General features: G+C 42.1%; 1 protein-coding gene across 2 annotated transcripts in view; it reads right to left on the bottom strand.

Moving 5' to 3' along the window:
- sbno1 (strawberry notch homolog 1 (Drosophila)) overlaps positions 1-18,145 on the bottom strand; it is a 151,184-nt gene that overhangs the window by 63,336 nt on the left and 69,703 nt on the right. For both annotated transcript variants that reach the window (XM_063074016.1, XM_063074017.1), the window contains 7 exons: positions 12,085-12,245; positions 11,838-11,971; positions 11,661-11,751; positions 7,664-7,825; positions 4,124-4,259; positions 2,812-2,917; positions 2,514-2,667 (listed from right to left, as the gene is read on the bottom strand). In XM_063074016.1, coding sequence (XP_062930086.1) covers positions 2,514-2,667; positions 2,812-2,917; positions 4,124-4,259; positions 7,664-7,825; positions 11,661-11,751; positions 11,838-11,971; positions 12,085-12,245 — 944 coding nt within the window. The remainder of the gene's footprint in view (positions 1-2,513; positions 2,668-2,811; positions 2,918-4,123; positions 4,260-7,663; positions 7,826-11,660; positions 11,752-11,837; positions 11,972-12,084; positions 12,246-18,145) is intronic.

Here is an 18,145-nt window from a genome sequence, read left to right as displayed (position 1 = left end):
AGTGTTTAAAAATCATGTTTATTTGAGCTTGTAGCTCTAATCAAGCACCTCGATTACACAGTTCTTCATTTTTTGTTCATTCACTGGAGCACCAAATCCACGTAACACAAGTCCAACATGCAAACTATTGGGATTATTCCTGTTCGACAAACAGCTCTACAATTATCTGCTTGCAATTCCAAGACCAGCAGCTCTGGGAAGCTTACCACTACTACCTCAGAATCAGGTGTAGAGTACATTTATGTTGTTGGTATTCAGGGAAACTGATTTGCTCCAAGATTCAGCATCAAGCAATACCCATATCATGCTTTTCTTTGCATAAACAACTCAAATGATCATATTGTCAGAATCTAAACCAAAATCAGGTTTAACATTCGTAGCATACAGTTGCAAAAAAAGTTTGTGAACCTTTTGCAGTTACCTGGTTTTCTGCATTAACTACTCATACAATGTGGCCTGATCTTTATCTAAGTCACAATGATAGACCAACACAATCTGCCTAAACTCATAACAAATAAACAATTGTATTCCTTGTCATTACTGAGTACACCATTTGAACAATCAGTCCAGGTTTAAAACAGTATGTAAACCTCTGGGGTAATGTTTTCTACAAAAGCTATTTGGAGTCGTGTGTTCCAATCAATGAGATGAGATTGGAGGTGTGGGCTGTAGGGTGCCCTGCCTATAAAAAAGACACACAAAGTGAGGTTACTGACAGAGCCTGCTCTTCTCAAGATAGATCTGTTTATGCACACCATGCCTTGAACAAAATAACTTTCAGAGGACCTTAAAAGAAGAATTGGTGAGATAAATGAAGCTGGAAAAGGCTAGAAAAGTATTTGTAAAGACCCGAGTGTTCATCAGTCCACAGCAAGATAAATTGTCTACAAATGGAGGAAATTCAGTACTGTTGCTCCCTTGCAAGGAGTGGGCCTCCTGCAATGATCACACCAAGAGCGCAACGTGCAATGCTGAATGAGCTAATAGCCAAAGAGCTGTAGAAATCTCTAGAACTTGAAGTCGCTGTTCATGTGTCCACTATAAGAAAATCACTGAACAAGAATGGCGTTCATGGAGGAAACCAATGCTCTCTAAAAAAAAATCATTGCTGCACGTCTGAAGTTTGCGAAAGACCACTTGACATTCCACAATGTTTTTGGAACCACGTTCTGTGGACTGGTGAGACAGAAGTGCACATGTCTATGTTTGGATGTAAAAGAGCATCGCACACCAACACTGAAACCTCATCCCAATTGCGAAGCATGGTGGAAGGACAAGCATCATGGTTTGGGGTTGCATTGATGTCTCAGGGACTGGACAGCTTGCAACCGTTGAGGGAACAATGAATTCAAAATTGCGTCAAGACATTTTACGGGAGGATGTCAGAGAATGGAGGAATGGTCTAAAATTCCTTCTCGCCTTTGTGCAAATCTGGTCAGCAGCTACAGGAAGTATTTTGTGGAGGTTATTGCTGCTAAAGGAGGTTCTTCCAGTTACTAAATACAAGGGTTCACATACCTTTTTCCAGCCTGGACTGTGAATGATTAAACAACGTGTTCATTAAAGACATCTAAAGTACAATTGTTTATGTGTTATTAACTTAAGTAGATTGTGTTTGTCTATTATTGTGACTTAGATGAAGATCAGACCACATTTTATGAGTAATTAATGCAGAAAACCAGGTTCACAAAGGTTCACAACTTTTTCAAACTGTATGTCAGGAAATTTGTCGTCTTTGTGGCAGCAGTACAATGCAATACATAATAATAGAAAAAACATGAATTACAGCAAGCTTATACATTAAGTAGCTAAATTAAACAAGTAGTGCAAAAATAGAAAAAAAAGTAGTGAGGTAGTGTTCATGGGTTCCATGTCCATTCAGAATTGGATGGCAGAGGGGAAGGACCTGTTCCTGAATTGTTGAGTGCGTGCCTTCAGGTTTCTGTACCTCCTCCCTGATGGTAGCAACGAGGGCAATGCATGACCTGGGGGTCCTTAATGATGGATGCCACGTTACCGAGGCATCACTTCTTGAAGACGTCCTGGAAACTAGAGGCTGATGCCCATGAAGGAGCTGACTAAGTTAACAACTCTCTGCAGCTTACTTCGATCCCATGCAGTAGCCCCCACCCCCATACCAGACGGTGATGCAGCCAGTTAGAATACTCTCCATGGTATATCTGTAGAAATTTTGCAAGTGTTTTGGTGACAGACCAAGTCTCCTCAAACTCCAAATGAAATATAGCCACTGTCGTGCCTTCTTTGTAGCTGCATTGATATGTTGTTGGAAGACTTGAAATTATACAAAGCTTTTGGTCTGATGGATTTATCAGCCCACAGTTAAGATATGAAAATGAAGGACTTCAAAGCTCAAATCCAACATTATGGTTGTTTAATCTTCAATTCTAACAAGAGCTAAAGAACCTCATGTGAACACAGTGGTGTGTATGAATCCCAGGGTGGTGTACCCTCACATCAATACACTGAAAAGATTGAAAGCTTGCCAAACTTACCAGCTTAACTGCTCTATTATACATCTTTATATAATCTTGACTGAGGGGAACTTCTTCAATTTTGAAGGTTACTCCAGAAAAGCTCAGTTGTCTTGCTATGTACATGCCCCTGAGCTTCATATCCATGGCAACAATTTCCATTGCGCCAACACCTCTGTTTCAAAGAAACAAAATCACGAGTTACACTTCTAGCAATTGACAGTCGTATGCCAAGACACGAGTATAAGGAATTAAAGGACATCTAATTTCAGCACACATATTGTTACCATTATATTTCAGTGTTCGGATTATAACTTACCTCCTCTCGACAGCCTGAATGAAATCACTGAACTCTTTGAAGGGTGTACCTTCTCCCCAGATTCCAAGTCGATTCATATAAGCCATATTGCGAGGTTCTGACGCACCTGGATGACAGTGTTAGTGTAATGGAAGAATAAGTCATCAAAAGTCATCCAAATCCTCCTTCCACTATCAGCCTTAAAGGATTTAGTAGTTTTAAGTTAAAACCTTTGACGTATATGGAAAAACAAAAGGACCTGTACATTAATTGACTGAAACCTTTGAATAATTAGCACATTAAAGTTCCTTCACCCTGTTTTGTCAGTCCATTAGGTTATGACAGATCACTGATGTATCAGGAGCATTTGTCGGCTCTGGGCTTGTACTCAAGTTCAAGGCAAATTTCAAATTCAAGCTCAATTGTCATTCAAGCATACTCACTGAAGTTTAGAAGAATGAGAGGAGATCTCATTGAAACCTATCAAATATTGAGGGACCTGAATAGAGTGGATGTTTCCTACAGCAGGGAAATCTAAGACTATTGGGCACAGCCTCAGAATACAAGGATGTCCATTTAGGACAGAGACAAGGTAGAATTTCTTTAGCCAGAGGGTAGTGACTCCATGGAATTCATCGCCACAGGCAGCTGTAGAGGGCAAATCAGTGGCATTTTTTTTAAAGCAGAGGTTGATAAGATTCTTGATTAGTCAGGGATGTCAAAGGTTACAAGGAAAAGGCAGGAGAATGGGGTTGAGAGGGATAATTAATCAGCCGTGATGGAATGGCAGAGCTTACTCGATGGACCAAATGGCCCAATTCTGCTCCTCTGTCTTATGGTTATAAGTTTGACAGAGAGGCTGCGCAGTATTAGAATGACTTCAGCCAGCTGTATGAGAACAAGAGTGAGCAACTGGTTGGGGCTCTGTTCAAGGAAGGAACAAAGAGTCCTCAGAATGCATTGGTGTCAGAGGAATTTTAACACTATGCAGAAGGTGGGTCATTTGGTACCAAGAAAGCAGAAACTGTGAAAGAAATGGAGAGCATCACAAGTGTGACAAATTTATATGAGAAAAGACTGGACAAAGTTAGTAAGAAAGATGAAAAGTCATTAACCTGAACGTTTAACTGTTTACTTCTTCACTGTTGCTGCCGAATCTGATTCACATTTCTAACATTTTCCGTTTTTTTATTTCGCATTTCCACATTTGTGGATTTTACTTTACAATCACTTGATCAAGGTTCCCCCCAACCCACAAGAGAATAAATTTAATTCAGTGATCACAAAAAAAATTAAACTTCCATCATTTAACCAAATAAAGGATTTTGCATACCTGTAGCACTGGCGTACACTACCCTAGCCTTTGGCAATTTGTTCTGCAGCTCCAATACTGCTAGTCCAGTTTTCGTGGGTTTTGAGGAACCAACAGGGGACAAATTTTTGGCTTTGTGGCATTCATCAAATACTATCTTCAATAAACCAGTTAAGAATATTTTTAAATACATCTTTTGTAAATAGCATAGCAATCTGATTTGAACAAAGAAGTAGTTAAGTGTTTATTAACGCTAGTCTTATGTACAGTATTGGTGGGACGTGGCAGAGGAGATTCACCATGCGGTTACCTGGGTTGAAGAAATTCGAGAAGCCAGGTTTGTGGTCCTGTATGTGAAGGAGGCTGAGGAGGTATGGAACATTATGAAAGGCATGGACAGGGTAGATAGAGCTTATCAGTCGTGGCTGGCAGCTCAGCTAGGAGGAAATCTCTGATCTCAAACCTCTGCTGCCTTGCAGCTACACCCACTCATGGGGAAGGCTGCAGAAGTAAACCCCAAGGAAGAATCTGGAGCTGGAGTCCCTAAGGCAGTCCGACATTGAGTTCAAACGCTGACTGCCAACTCCTGCCACGCCATTAGTGCTAAACTACATTGGCCTCTGCTGTTCCTTTGGGTTTGTCAGCTGTGTAGCAATGGGGAGCCTGCTGCAGGGGTAACAGCTTGCTCTCCATATTGTACTGCCCTGGCTTGATTGTGTACTAGCTGCATATTACATAGACATCTGGGATGCAATATCCATGGTCGACCCTGACCAAATGGAGAGCCTCAGGAACAGCATCAACTATACACCTCTAGTTTTAAATCTGATTTGTACAAAGCAGAACTGGGTAAGTATTTATTAGTGCTAGTCTTATGTACAGTAGCTCCAGCATACTACAATGATAATTCTATGCTTAAGAAGTGAGGTTACATCAAAAGCTTCCAATCTTCATTGAATGTGCCATAAAACATGCAAATGAACTGCAAATGAGTGCATAAAATGCCCACAGACAGGGGTGTTGGAAACCACTATTGTAAAAAAGTTGTATTTTAATCATTTGTACTTTTTAATAAACTCATTTAAGACTGCATAAAGGGCAGTCTTTCCCCTCTGTTGGTGAGTCCAAAACTAGGGTGCACAGATGCAAGATAAGAGGGGAGAGATTTATTTATTTATTGAGATACATGCGTGAAACAGGCCCTTCCAGCCCTTAGAGCTGCACTGCCCAGCAACCTATTTAACCCGAGCCTAACCACAGGACAATTTACAATGGCCAGTTAACCAAACCAACCAGTATGTCTTTGGACTGAGAGGGGAAACCCACGCAGTCACGGGAAGACTGTACAAAATCCATACAGACACCTGTTGGAAGTGATCCCGGGTCATTGGTTCTGTACAGCATAGGTGCATAAATGCAAGGCACAATGGAATCTTTATTCCCTTGGAGCACAGGAAAATAGGTAACCTCAAAGCTGATAAAATTCTGAGAGCTATGAATGTGTACTGAGCAGTCTTTCCCCCAGGGTTGGGGAGACAAAACTAGAAGGCACAGATACAAGATAAGAGGGGAGAGAGATTTAAAAGAGAGGTGAAAGGTAACTTCTCTACAGAGAGGGTAATGAGTACCTGGAAATGAGGTGCTGGAGCAAGTGGTCTTGGCAGCGACAACTGCAACATTTAAGAGGCATTTGGACAGGTACATAGAGGGGGGACTTGGAGAGAGATAGGCTGAACAATGGCAACTGGGACTAGCAGAGAGGACGCTGTGGTCCAGCTGGGCCAAAGGGCCTGTTTCCATGGTGTATTGCTTTATAACTATGAAACCGACAATGGCAAAAATTTTACGTTAGTGGATCAAAGGCTTTTCCATAAATCTCCAGACATGCTGAAAGAATTCCAGAGACTAGACCCCAGTAGCAGAAGGCAGGAGGGAGCCACAGAAGGAATCTGAGTCACAAGATGATGGTAATAGAGATTCTCTAAACCATAAAGAGATATTAACTTGGAGCCATGGTGTGCCTGCCAGAACATGAATCTCAAGGTTGTAAATGGTATACATACTATGATGATAAATGTACTTTGAACCTTCTGGTATAAGCCAAATGATGGCTTAATGAAGTAGATGGTGGACCAATCTGAAGGTATATACTCAAGTTCACTCCTAGCTCCATGACCAAGAACCATTATCACTTTCAGTGTGGTACGATAGCATAGTGGTGAGCACAATGCTTTACTGTACTGGTGACCTGGGTTCAATTCCCACCGTCTATAAGGAGTTTGTATGTTTGCCCCGTGACCACATGGGTTTCCTATGGGTACTCTAGTTTCCTCCCACAGTCCGACAATGGATCAGATGGTGGGTTAATTGGTCATTGTAAATTATCCCATGATTAGGCTAGGACTAAACTGGGGCTGCTGTGCGGTGCCTGAAGTTGGGCGGAACAGCTCATTCCACACTATCTCAATGAACAAATAAATATTACACTGAAACGCTGCAATGAGGAATCCTTGGGGCGTACCATAGCCAAAAGAAGAACAACAAGAAAGGCCTTTGATTACAGTCGGATAGGCAAGAATAGAACTGGACACGGGCAGATTCACCAGACTACAGAGAGTAATGTCACATTAAAGTCCTTAAACGTGTATCAAAAGAAAAAAGCTCTGTCACAGACAAAAATAATCACACTACATTGTTAAAAAAAAGTACTCGTGAAGCAGGTAACTGCGGAAATTACTCGTAATTTCTGATGTAATTGCTTGGCGATTAATTTTGATTTTGTGACTTGCAGAAGGGGAGGATCTACAGCTGAATTCAAACTGTGGTTCTTCATGGTGGTGGGTCTTAGAGCTCGCTGAGTGGCCGAGCATTTTCATTAGCTCCAGGAGTGGCCTGGAAGATGTGCACCTTTGGGGCCTGATTCCTCACTGGTGTCGCCAACTGAAGCGTTGCGGGAGATTGGAACATCAAGACAGTGAGTGCGGCTTTTGGAGGCCTCTGCACATGAGTGATCACTCTCTCTCTCTCACACAATGGTGGTGGAGGAAGGGGAATTTGCTACTAATTCTCGAATTGGGGAACTTGAATTAAAGTGATGCTGCAGACTGTAACATCCAGACAGTGAGCTGTTGGTCTCTCTCTTGCTATGGAAGGAGTGATATTTCCCTCCTTTGTCAGTGAGAGAGAGACCCTGGGGCATGTCAAAAAGTGCTGGGTTATGGACTGTAGTTTTTGATCGACTCTAGATCATGGTCTCTTTGGGGGCTTTGCTACTACTTGCATGGTGAGGGGGGGGCTGATGATTCTTTGGAATAAGTGGGGGGAAGGGCAGGGGAGGGTTGATACTTTGCTTCTGCTTGTGCATGGGAGAGGGAGGGGGCTTTCGGGTTCTAAAGTTTTCTGTCATTCACTCTTTGGGGCTTTTCTTCTGTTTCATGGATGTCTGCAAAGAGTAAGAATTTCAGGTTGTGTACAGTATACATTCTCCGATATTAAATGGAACCATAGAAACGGAACCTGCTACATTAATACTTCTATTTCTGTACTAACAAAAAAGGATACCACTCCATCGAAGTCTTCCCCACACCAGTGCAAGAGCTGCTTTAACCTGGTTTTATACTTTCCACCTGATTGACTTTCACCAATTAGTGAAGAGTAGGTTGCAAAAATGACGCCTTTCTTCACACTTCCATTTTGTTTGGAAGATATTTTTCCATATTTGAACTGTAAAACAATAAGCCATATTGTTAACATTTGAAAAGTGATTATGATCAAAAACTCTCACTGTAGCCTTCTGCCGACTATGGTGACATTATTAACCTACACATTTCCAGAACTGGTTACCAAGATCCAAGTAATGTGAAGGGCTACAAACATGAACATGTTATACAAGCACCAAGGTCAATGCATAATTCATTCAAATAATGGCGAGAGAAATGTCTCCGATCAAATCAACTCAGAGCATTCAAACACAAGGAATTCTGCAGATGCTGAAAATTCAAGCAACACACGTTAAATTTGCTGGTGAACGCAGCAGGCCAGGCAGCATCTCTAGGAAGAGGTACAGTCGACGTTTTGGGCTGAGACCCTTCATCAGGACTAGAGTCCTGTTAGAAACAAGATCTGTTTCTAATTTCCTCGCCTACCATAAAAAGGGCCCTTTGTGGCACCAGCTTCCATTCCATCAGCGATTCGAGAGTCAGTACCATGCAAAAGTTTCAGGCATGTATAGCTGGGATGCCTAAGACTTCTGCACAGTACTGTATTTGTCAATGTGGAGCACAGAGCAAGCTTATAAGTCTGGCAGGAGCAAATGATGTTGGGAATGGTGATGGTGGAGCACCACGGGAGGGGTGTGGAGCAGGTGGCAAAGGAATGCCAGGGGTGATGAGGTGGCACAGGTGCAGACACACCCAGTCCTGAGTCACCAGGCGATGTCATTTGATTCCAAACAATTGGTTTATTTAACATTACGGAATGCCTCTTGGTGCTCTCCGCTCCCTCCTGTCTCCCTTTCCCTTCCCACTCTTGTCTGCAATAGAGACCCATATCAGAATCAGGTTTATCACCACTCACATATATCATGAATTTTTTTATTTTTGTGGTAGTACAGTGCAATACATAAAATTATTACAGTACTGTGCAAATGTCTTAGGCACCTTAGCTATATATACAATTACAAAAAAAAAGCTTGTGAACCCTTTGCAATTACCTGGCTTCCTGCATTAATTACTCATAAAATGTGGTCTGATCTTTATCTTAATAATAGACAAACACAATCTGTCTAAACTAATAACACACAAACAATTGTACTTTTCATGTCTTTATTGAATACATTGTTCAATCATTCACAGTCCAGGCTGGAAAAATTATGTGAACCCTTATATTCAGTAACTGGTAGACATCCTTTAGCAGAAGTAACCTCCACCAAATGTTTCCTGTAGCTGCCGATCAGACTTGCACAAGGGTGAGGAAGAATTTTAGACCACTCCTCCATTCAAAACTGTTTCAGATCATCAATATTTCTGGGATACCTTGCATGAACAGCCGTCTTCAGTTCATGCCACAGCACTTCAATTGGGTTAAGGTCTGGATTCTGACTTGGTCATTCCAAAACACAAATTTTCTTCTTTTTAAATCATTCTGCATCACTGGCACATACCATCATCTACTCAAGAGTGTGTTTGGATATGGTTCAGAAACAGCAAAATCACAGGTACATCAGACCATCATTTACTCAAACAGTGTGTTTGGAAACTGTTCTGTCAGAGCAACATCAGACTATCGTTTACTCAAAGTGTTTGGAAACGGTTTTAGTCACAGCAACCTCACAAACACATCAGACTATCGTTTACTCAAAGTGTTTGGAAACGGTTTTAGTCACAGCAACATCACAAACACATCAGACTATTGTTTACTCAAAGTGTTTGGAAACGGTTTTAGTCACAGCAACGTCACAAGCACATCAGACTATCATGTACACAAACAACGTGTGTTTGGAAACGATTCATGAGCGCTGCAAGAACAAGGGATTGATTCTAGGCCTTGAACGGACCAACTAATCTAACAGCTGGTCTCAGCTTCCCAGGCTTGCTAAACGAAAAAGATCGCAAGGGTTCCTGCTGGCTAGTAATGATCCTCTCTGATGTTCAGAAACTGTGATTTCAAACACTGACTGGATTCAGATGGGATGACTCCAAAACCCACAGTTGTTACTATTTAGGTTTGCAAAATAAACAAAGAACAAAGAACCACATCCTTCCTGTAGAATGCTGACCAGAACTGCACACAGAATGCAACTGAGGTTTTTCTAAAGTTGGAGCACAACTCCCTGGTTCTGTATTCAATTGCCTGACCAATATTCCAAATTAGGCCTCACCAATGTCTTATACAACTTCAACACAACATCCCATCTTCTCTACTCAATACATTGTTTTGTGAAGGCCAATGCATCAAAAGTTTTCTTTACAACCCTATCTATCTGTGATGCCAGTTGAAACAAATTATGGACCCCTCGGTTCTACCACAGAGCTCAGTGCCTTACCATTCACTGTGTAAGACCCACCCTGGTTGGTCCTACTGAAGTGCAAAACCTTGCACTCGTCTGCATTAAATTCCATCTGCCATTTTTCAGCCCATAGCCCATTTTTCTAGCTGATGCATATCCTTCTGCAAGCAATGACAACCTTCCACTACAACCCCAATCTCGATGTCATCCACAAATTTGCTGATCCAGTTAACAACATTATCAACCAGAACCAATCCCTGGGCACACCACTAGTCAGACGCCTTTACCACTCTGTGCTGAAACTGGAGAGGGTTCAAAGCAGGTTCATGAAAATGCTTCCAAGATTGAATGGTTTGTGTTATGAAGAGCATTTGATGGCTCTTGGCCCGTATTCACTAGAATTCAAAAGAATGAGAGGTGATGTCATTGAAAACAATCTAATGGTGAAAGGGCTTGATAGAGTGGATGTGGAGAGGATGTTTCCTGTGGCGGGAGAGTCTAGGACCAAAGGACACAGCCTCAGAACAGAGGGCGGTCCTTTTAGAACGGAGATGAGGAGGAATTTCTTTAGCCAGAGAATGGTGAATCTGCGGAATTCTTTGCCACAGGCAGCTTAGAGGTCAAATCTTTATGTATATTTAAGGCGGAGGTTGATAGATTCTTGATTTGTCAGGACATGAAAGGATACGAGGAGAAGGCAGCAGATTGGGGCTGAGAGAAAAATTGGATCAGCCATGAAAAAGCAGCGGAGCAGACTCGATGGGCCAAATGGCCCAATACTGCTCCTATATCTAATGGTCTTACAGATTCTTCCACAAAGCCAAATGCATAATCCAATTTACGACCTCACCCTGAATGCTGAGCAACTGAACCTTCATGACCAGCCTCCCATGTGGGCCCTTGTCAAATGTCCATGTAGACAACATCCACTGCCTTGTCCTCATCCACTTTCCAGGTAACATTAGTGGATAATCTCTATAAGATTGGTTAGACATGACTTACCATGCACGAAGCCATACTGATAATCCTTAATCTGTCCAGAACTATCCAAATACTTATGTCTCAGGTCCGTTAGAATTCCTTCTAACAACTTTCCCACAACTGATGTCAGACTCACCAGCCTATAATTTTCTGGTTTCTGTTTAGAGCCTTTTTAAACAGCGGAACACTGGCTATCTTCCAGTCCTCTAGCACCACTCCTGTAGCTAAGGATGTTTTAAATATCTCTACTATCAGCCAGGACATGCCCTCTTCTCATCAAGCCTGGAGAGAGGCATTCAATGATTCAGGAACAGCTTCTTCACACACATAGATAGATACACACACACACACACACACACACACACACACACACACACACACACACACACACACAGTACTTCAGCTTTTCTCTTTTCCTCTTATTATGTATTGCACTGTACTGCTGCCACAAGACAACAGATTTCACTGTATATGAAAGTGATATTAAACCTGATTCTGATACAAAAACAGACTGGCTGGCATCCAACAAAAAGGTACCTGCTCAGAAATAAGAAAAGTTCATTACTGTACCTTATTCAGTGCATGGACCTGGATATTCTTTGCTCCGATATCTCTCAGATCCCTTTCAGCATCATACTTCAAATCATTGGATACACTAAACCTGGAATTAAGCAGAGAATGTTAGCAGAAGCCAATGACATTAAATATCCATTCGATTATTTGGGTTAATATTCAATTTCTACTTACCATAGTGATCTTTTTCTACCGAGAAGGTAGTTTTCAAAGATGATGCCAGCAATGGTTCGTCCTTTACCCACACCAGCCCCGTCCCCTATCAGGAAGGCCGCACGATCCCCATTGGGGAGGAATGTTTCATGTTGCTGTGGATCAAAGTAACAAAGAATGTACCTGATCTAGTAACAGCTATGCACCATGAAAGATATGAGCAAAGGGTCTGAATGTCTTCCCAAGTAGCTTTAAAAAAACTCAGTACCTGAGCAGCATAGGTGATTGCTTCCAGCTGCAGAGCAGATAGCCACCCACTGTCAACGGTCTCCTCTGGTACAGTCAATCGATACCAAACTTCAGGAGGTGTCACACTGGATAAGGAGCTGGTCTCCACCACGGGGTCGGGATGGCGCAATCCAACTTTCACTGTGAACAGAATTACACAAAACATTTACTGGTAAACATAACGTATTGAACTCTGCTTTAGTAACCATGATAATCCAGATCTAGTAGATTTCAGAAAGTTAATTTTTACGGACACAAAATACTTGAACCCAAGAAACAGTTCAGATTAGTTCCTGGTGCTTCCACCTGTAAAGGTCCATGCAGTAATTCTATTTCCCCACCTGATGCTGACAGAATTCAAAAGGTTAATGATCACATCCTTAAACTTACAACAATGTGAACAAATTTCTTATCTCAGTTCTAAACAATTAACCATCATACCTCGATGCCTCATCACTGTTGACATTGAGGAAACTGCCTCAACTTCACTCACCCCATGACCGAAAACACAAAATTGAAAGACACCAGGCTTATTCGGTTCAGCACAGTGTTCGTTATCTGCAGGCCGTCCCGGTAAGATGAAGGGCTCTTCATCTCACATTCTCTATATTTATTCTGATCATCATTCCTTTTTTTCCCCTCTTTCTTTTGTATTTGCACATCATGTCTTTTTGGGCGCAGTCTTCCACTGATTTTATTGTATTTCTTGTATTTACTGTGAATCTCCGCAAGAAAATGAATCTCAGGTATAGGAGCCACGTACCTATTTTCTGTCTGATTGTACTGTATTTTGTGTTGAGTTTATTATGGATAATTTGTCACATGAATGGGGGTGGGGGTGGCAGAAGCAAATGAATAGTTATGTATACATGCTTTGCTCAGTTTAATCTAATTGAACGGGGGGGGAGAGATTTTTTGTTGACCATTTTTTACGTTATATTGCTATTTTTGCCTTTGCTGGTTTCATAATGAAGTAATGACTTGGAGCTCAGTATTTGGAAGTGAGTCATACAGTGTCAACTACCCTTCTCAGTCTTTCAGCAGTTGTGGCTTGTTTTCAAGTGATCACTACATCAGGGTTGAAAATGGTGACATATATGGGGCAGCACACTGCTTTACAGTACCAGTGATCTGGGACCAATTCCTGCTGCTGTCTGTATGTTCTCCCTGTGACTCCTGGTACTCTGGTTTCCTCCTACAGTCCAAAGTCATACCAGTCGGGAGGTTAATTGATCATTGTCAATTGTCCCGTATTTAGGCTAGGGCTAAATCAGGGGATTGCCGGCTGGCGTGGCTCAAAGGGCCAGAAGGGCCTATTGCAGGAGGGTTAGGGTTAGTTGGATAGATTGATAGACAAATAAATACTTCGATAATAAATTTTCTTTAAACATCTATCTTCTCAATCCGTCAGAATCTAGTCTGCCACAATGAAATCATCTCACACTCTTCTGAATTCAGGTGAATACAGACTATCCAATTCAGTTCTTTCACAGAAATGGTGTGAACAAAGCTCAGGGGTTTCAGAAAGGAATTAAATGAGCACCAGGGAGAGTAATTTGCAGGATAACAGGATGAAATGTTTAAGTGCAAAAAGCTAATAGGACTTAATGAGAAAAATGGCCCCCTTCAATGTCACAATGCTTATAATGTGAAGAGCTGGTACAGAGGGGACCTTGCACAGGTTTGGAAAGAGCTGCAGAAAGTTGTAAACTCATCCAACTCCATCATGGGCATTAGTCTGAGGACATCTTCAAAAGGTGAGGCATCAAAAAGGTAGGACCTTCATCGAGGAACCCTAACACCCAGGACATGCCCTCTTCTTGCTACCATTAGAGGCGAGGTACAGGAGCCTGAAGACACACATGCAACGATTCAGGAACAGATTCTTTCCTTCCACCATCAGTTTGCTGATGGACAATGAACCCATAAACACTACCTTAATATTTTTTCTCCCTTTTTGCACTACTTATATAAAAATTTCACGACATATGCCGATGATATTAAATCTGATTCTGCTACCTGCCACCAGAATGGACCATGATCCCAACGTGAGGAACACTGCAAGATTTAAATGAAGGGAACTCTTTTTTTTAAACCACTGAAGTGCTCTCTACTAGGTAATTGGCAGAAAAATTCTCAATACAAAAGATGAATCTCTTGCAACCAACCAGAGATTAAAATGGATTAATGGAGAGGTTGTGGAGGCAGATGATGGTAAGACCTCAAAGTTAGGATTCAAAAGGTTGAACTTGTTGCGACTAGTGTGCTGAGCTGCATATATTTCAATGTAAGAAATATCATAGGAAAGGTGGAAAATAGTTCTGAAGATGAGGTAGCTGGTTTACAAACAGAGGCAATGTGTGGTGAGGAGAAGCTGCTGATAGGGCAAAATTGTAGTCAACAGGATGAGCTGTGACGTAAAAGCTGGACAAAATTGGAAAGTCTGAATAAAGAACCGTAGGTGTTATATTTGAATGCGCGCAGTATACGGAATAAGGTAGATGAACTTGCAGCATAATTGCAAATTGGTAGGTATGATGCTGTAGGCATTACTGAATCATGGCTGAAAGAAGATTATAGCTGGGAGTTTGATGTCCAAGGATACACACTGTATCAAAAGGACAGGCAGGAAGACAGTGGGGCGGCATTGCTCTGTTGGTAAAAAAATGAAATCAAATCATTAGAAAGAGGCAAAATAGGGTTGTAAGGAGTTGCATCATTGTATATAGAGCTAAGTAACTGCAAGGGGGTAAATTGACCCTGATGGGAGTTGTACAGACCCCCAAACAGTAGTAAGGATGTGGCCTAGAAATTACAATGGGAGATAGAAAATGCATGCCAAAAGGCAACGTTACAATAGTCATGGGGGACTTCAATATGCAAGTAGATTGGGAAAATCAGGTTGGTGCTAGATTCAGGAGGGGGAGTTGGTGGAGCGCTGACAAGACGGCTTTTTAGAGCAGCTTGTGGTTGAGCCCATGATGGGATCAGCTATTCTGGATTGGGAGTTGTGTAAAATTGATTAGAGAGCTTAAGGTAAAGGAACCCTTAGGGGAAATGATCAAAATATGATCGAATTCATGCTGAAATTTGAAAAGAAGCTAAAATAGGATGTATTAGTATTACAGTGGAGTAAAGGGAATTATAGAGGCATGAGAGAGGAGTTAGCCAGAATTGATTGGAAAAGAACACTGGCAGGGATGACGGCGGAGCAGCAATGGCCAGAATTTCTGGGAGCAGGATATCTGCATCCCAAAGAGGAAGAAGCATTCTAAAGGCAGAATGACACAACTGCGGGTGATGAGAAGTCAAAGGCAACATAAAAGCCAAAGGGAGGGGCATATACTGTAATAGAGCAAAAATTAATGGGAAGTTAGAGGATTGGGAAGCTTTTAAAAACCCACAGAAGGCAACAAAAAAGCCATAAAGGTAAAGATGAAATACTAAAGTAAGCTAGCCAATAACATTAAGGAAGATACCAAGATCTTCAGATACATGAAGAGTAAGAGAGGCGAGAGTGGATATCAGACTGAAAAACAATGCTGGAGAGGTAGTCATGGGTGACAACAAAATGTTGGACGAACTGAATAAGTATTTTGTGTCAGACTTCATTGTGGAAGACACTAGCAATATGGTGGAAGCTCCAGGTGTCAGAGGTTATGAGGTGTATAAAGTTACCATAACTAGAGAGAAGGTTCTTAGGAAACTGAAAGGTCAAAAGACAGATAAAGTCACCTGGACCAGATGGTGTACACCCCAGGGTTCTGAAAGAAGAAGATAAAGAGATCATGGGGGCATTAATAATGATATTTCAAGAAGTACTAGATTCTGGAATACTTTTGGAAGACTGCAAATGTCACACCACTATTCAAGTCGGGAGAGAGACAAAAGATGGGAAACTATGGGCCAGTTAGTTTGACCTCAGTAGCTGGGAAGATGTTGGAGTCCATTGTTCAGGATGTGGTCTCAGGATACTTAGGGGCACATGATAAAGTAGGCCATTGTCAGCATGAGTCCCTCAAGGCAACATCTTGCCTGACAATCTGTAGGAATTCATTGAGAAAATACCAAGCAGGATAGACAAAGGAGAACTGTGCGAAGCGGCAGATGGACTTCAACCCAAATAAATGTGAAGTGGTTCATTCTGAAATTTTAAGACAGAATATAATATTAATGGTAAGACTCTTGGAGGGTCAGAGCGATCTTGGGGTCCGTGTCCGTAGGACACTCAAAGGTGCTGCACAGGTTGAAAGTGTTGTTAAGAAAGCATATGGTGTGTTAGCTTTCATCAACCGTGGGATTGAGTTCAAGAGTCATGAGGTAATGTTACAGCTATATAACACCTTGGTCAGACCCCACTTGGAGTACTGTGTTCAATTCTGGTCACCACACCACAGGAAGGATGTGGATACTATAGAGAGAGTGCAGAGGAGATTTTCAAAGATGTTGCCTGAGTAGAGGTGACCTGATAGAGGTGTATAAGATGGTGAGGGGCTTTGATGGGGGGGATAGCCAGATGCTTTCTCCCAGGCCTGAAATGGCTAACACAAGGGGGCATATTTTTAAGATGCTTGGAAATAGGTACCGAAGGGATGTCAGGAGTAAGTTTTTCCACACAGAGAGTGGTGGGTGCATGGATTGCATTGCCGGTGGTGGTGGTAGAAGCGGATATAATAGGGTCTTTTAAAAGCCTCTTAGATAGGTACATGGAGCTTAGAAAGATAGAGGGCTATGCGCTAGGGAAATTCTAGGCAGTTTCTAGAGTAGACTACATGGTTGATACAACATTGTTCTTTTGAAGACCCTGATCTGGAGTTACATGCTGACTACAGTTCTTTTTGGGAACAGGGTTTCACAACTGGCCATTATTTGGCATGCCAAGGGCGCAGCCTAAGAGCTTTGCTTGCCTTCAGAGGTTTGAGATTTCGTGGCTCTGGAGATGGGGTGGGGGGATCAGTGTGTCATGGGAAATGGAAGATTTAAGGCTGTTGCCCAGAGACCCGAGATCTTTGGGCACAGAGCTCAGAAAAAGCGATGCAGAGGACTTTAATCATAAGCCAGTGAGTTGTTTATTACGTCCCCCCTCTCAAAGTGAAACGGAGACACCCCTTTCTCCCTTATTAGGGAGAGAGTCTGTGGTATGTCGAATACCAGGTGAACAGTCTTTGGAGTGCTGCAAGTCTGTGTCTTTGCTGTTGCTTTGCACGCTTGAGTGCTCGATGGCAGGTGCCAATATTTTTTTCTTGCTGGTGGGGGGAGGAGGATTGTTGCTTGCTGTAGCTTATACACGGGAGGGAGGGAAGCGGGGAGGGGGAGACTTTGCGGTTCTAACATTTGACTGTCATTCATTCTTTGGGGGCACTCCTCTGTTTACATGGACTGTTGCAAAGTAAAAAAGCATTTCAGGATGTATATTGTATACATTTCTCTGACATTAAATGCACCTTTGAAACCTTTGAAACATCGCAGGCTGAAAGGTCTGTAATGTGCTGTAGATTTCTATGTTCTATAACCTGTTGACATGAACTTGGATTTTCAGAAAGCTTTTGACAAGGTGCCACACATGAGGCTGCTTAACAAGCTACAAGCCCGTGATATTACAGGAAAGATTCTAACATGGATAAAGCGGTGGCTGATTGGCAGGAGGCAAAGAGTGGGAATAAAGGGAAAATTTTCTGGTTAGCTGTTGGTGACGAGTGGTGTTCCACAGGTGTCTGTGTTGGGACCGATTCTTTATACATTATAGGTCAATGAGCTTGATGACGGAATCAATGGTTTTGTTGCAAAGTTTACAGACAAGACGAGATAGCTGGAGGGGTAGGTAGTTTTGAGGAAGTGGAGAGGCTACAGAAGGACTTAGACAGACTGAATACAATATTGGGAAGTGTACGGTCATGTATTCTGGTAGAACTGAGAGGATTAACTATTTTCTAAATGGAGAGAAAGTACAGAAAAAAAAGAGGTGCCAAGGGACTTGGGAGTCCTTGTGCAGGATTCCACGAAGGTTAACTTGCAGGTTGAATCTGTAGTGAGGAGGGCAA

This window comes from Mobula hypostoma, chromosome 21 (assembly GCF_963921235.1).
Source record: "Mobula hypostoma chromosome 21, sMobHyp1.1, whole genome shotgun sequence".
Classification (NCBI taxonomy): Eukaryota; Metazoa; Chordata; class Chondrichthyes; order Myliobatiformes; family Myliobatidae; genus Mobula; species Mobula hypostoma.
Note: the sequence above shows the minus strand (reverse complement) of the source record. Positions and strands in the feature narration are given on the sequence as shown.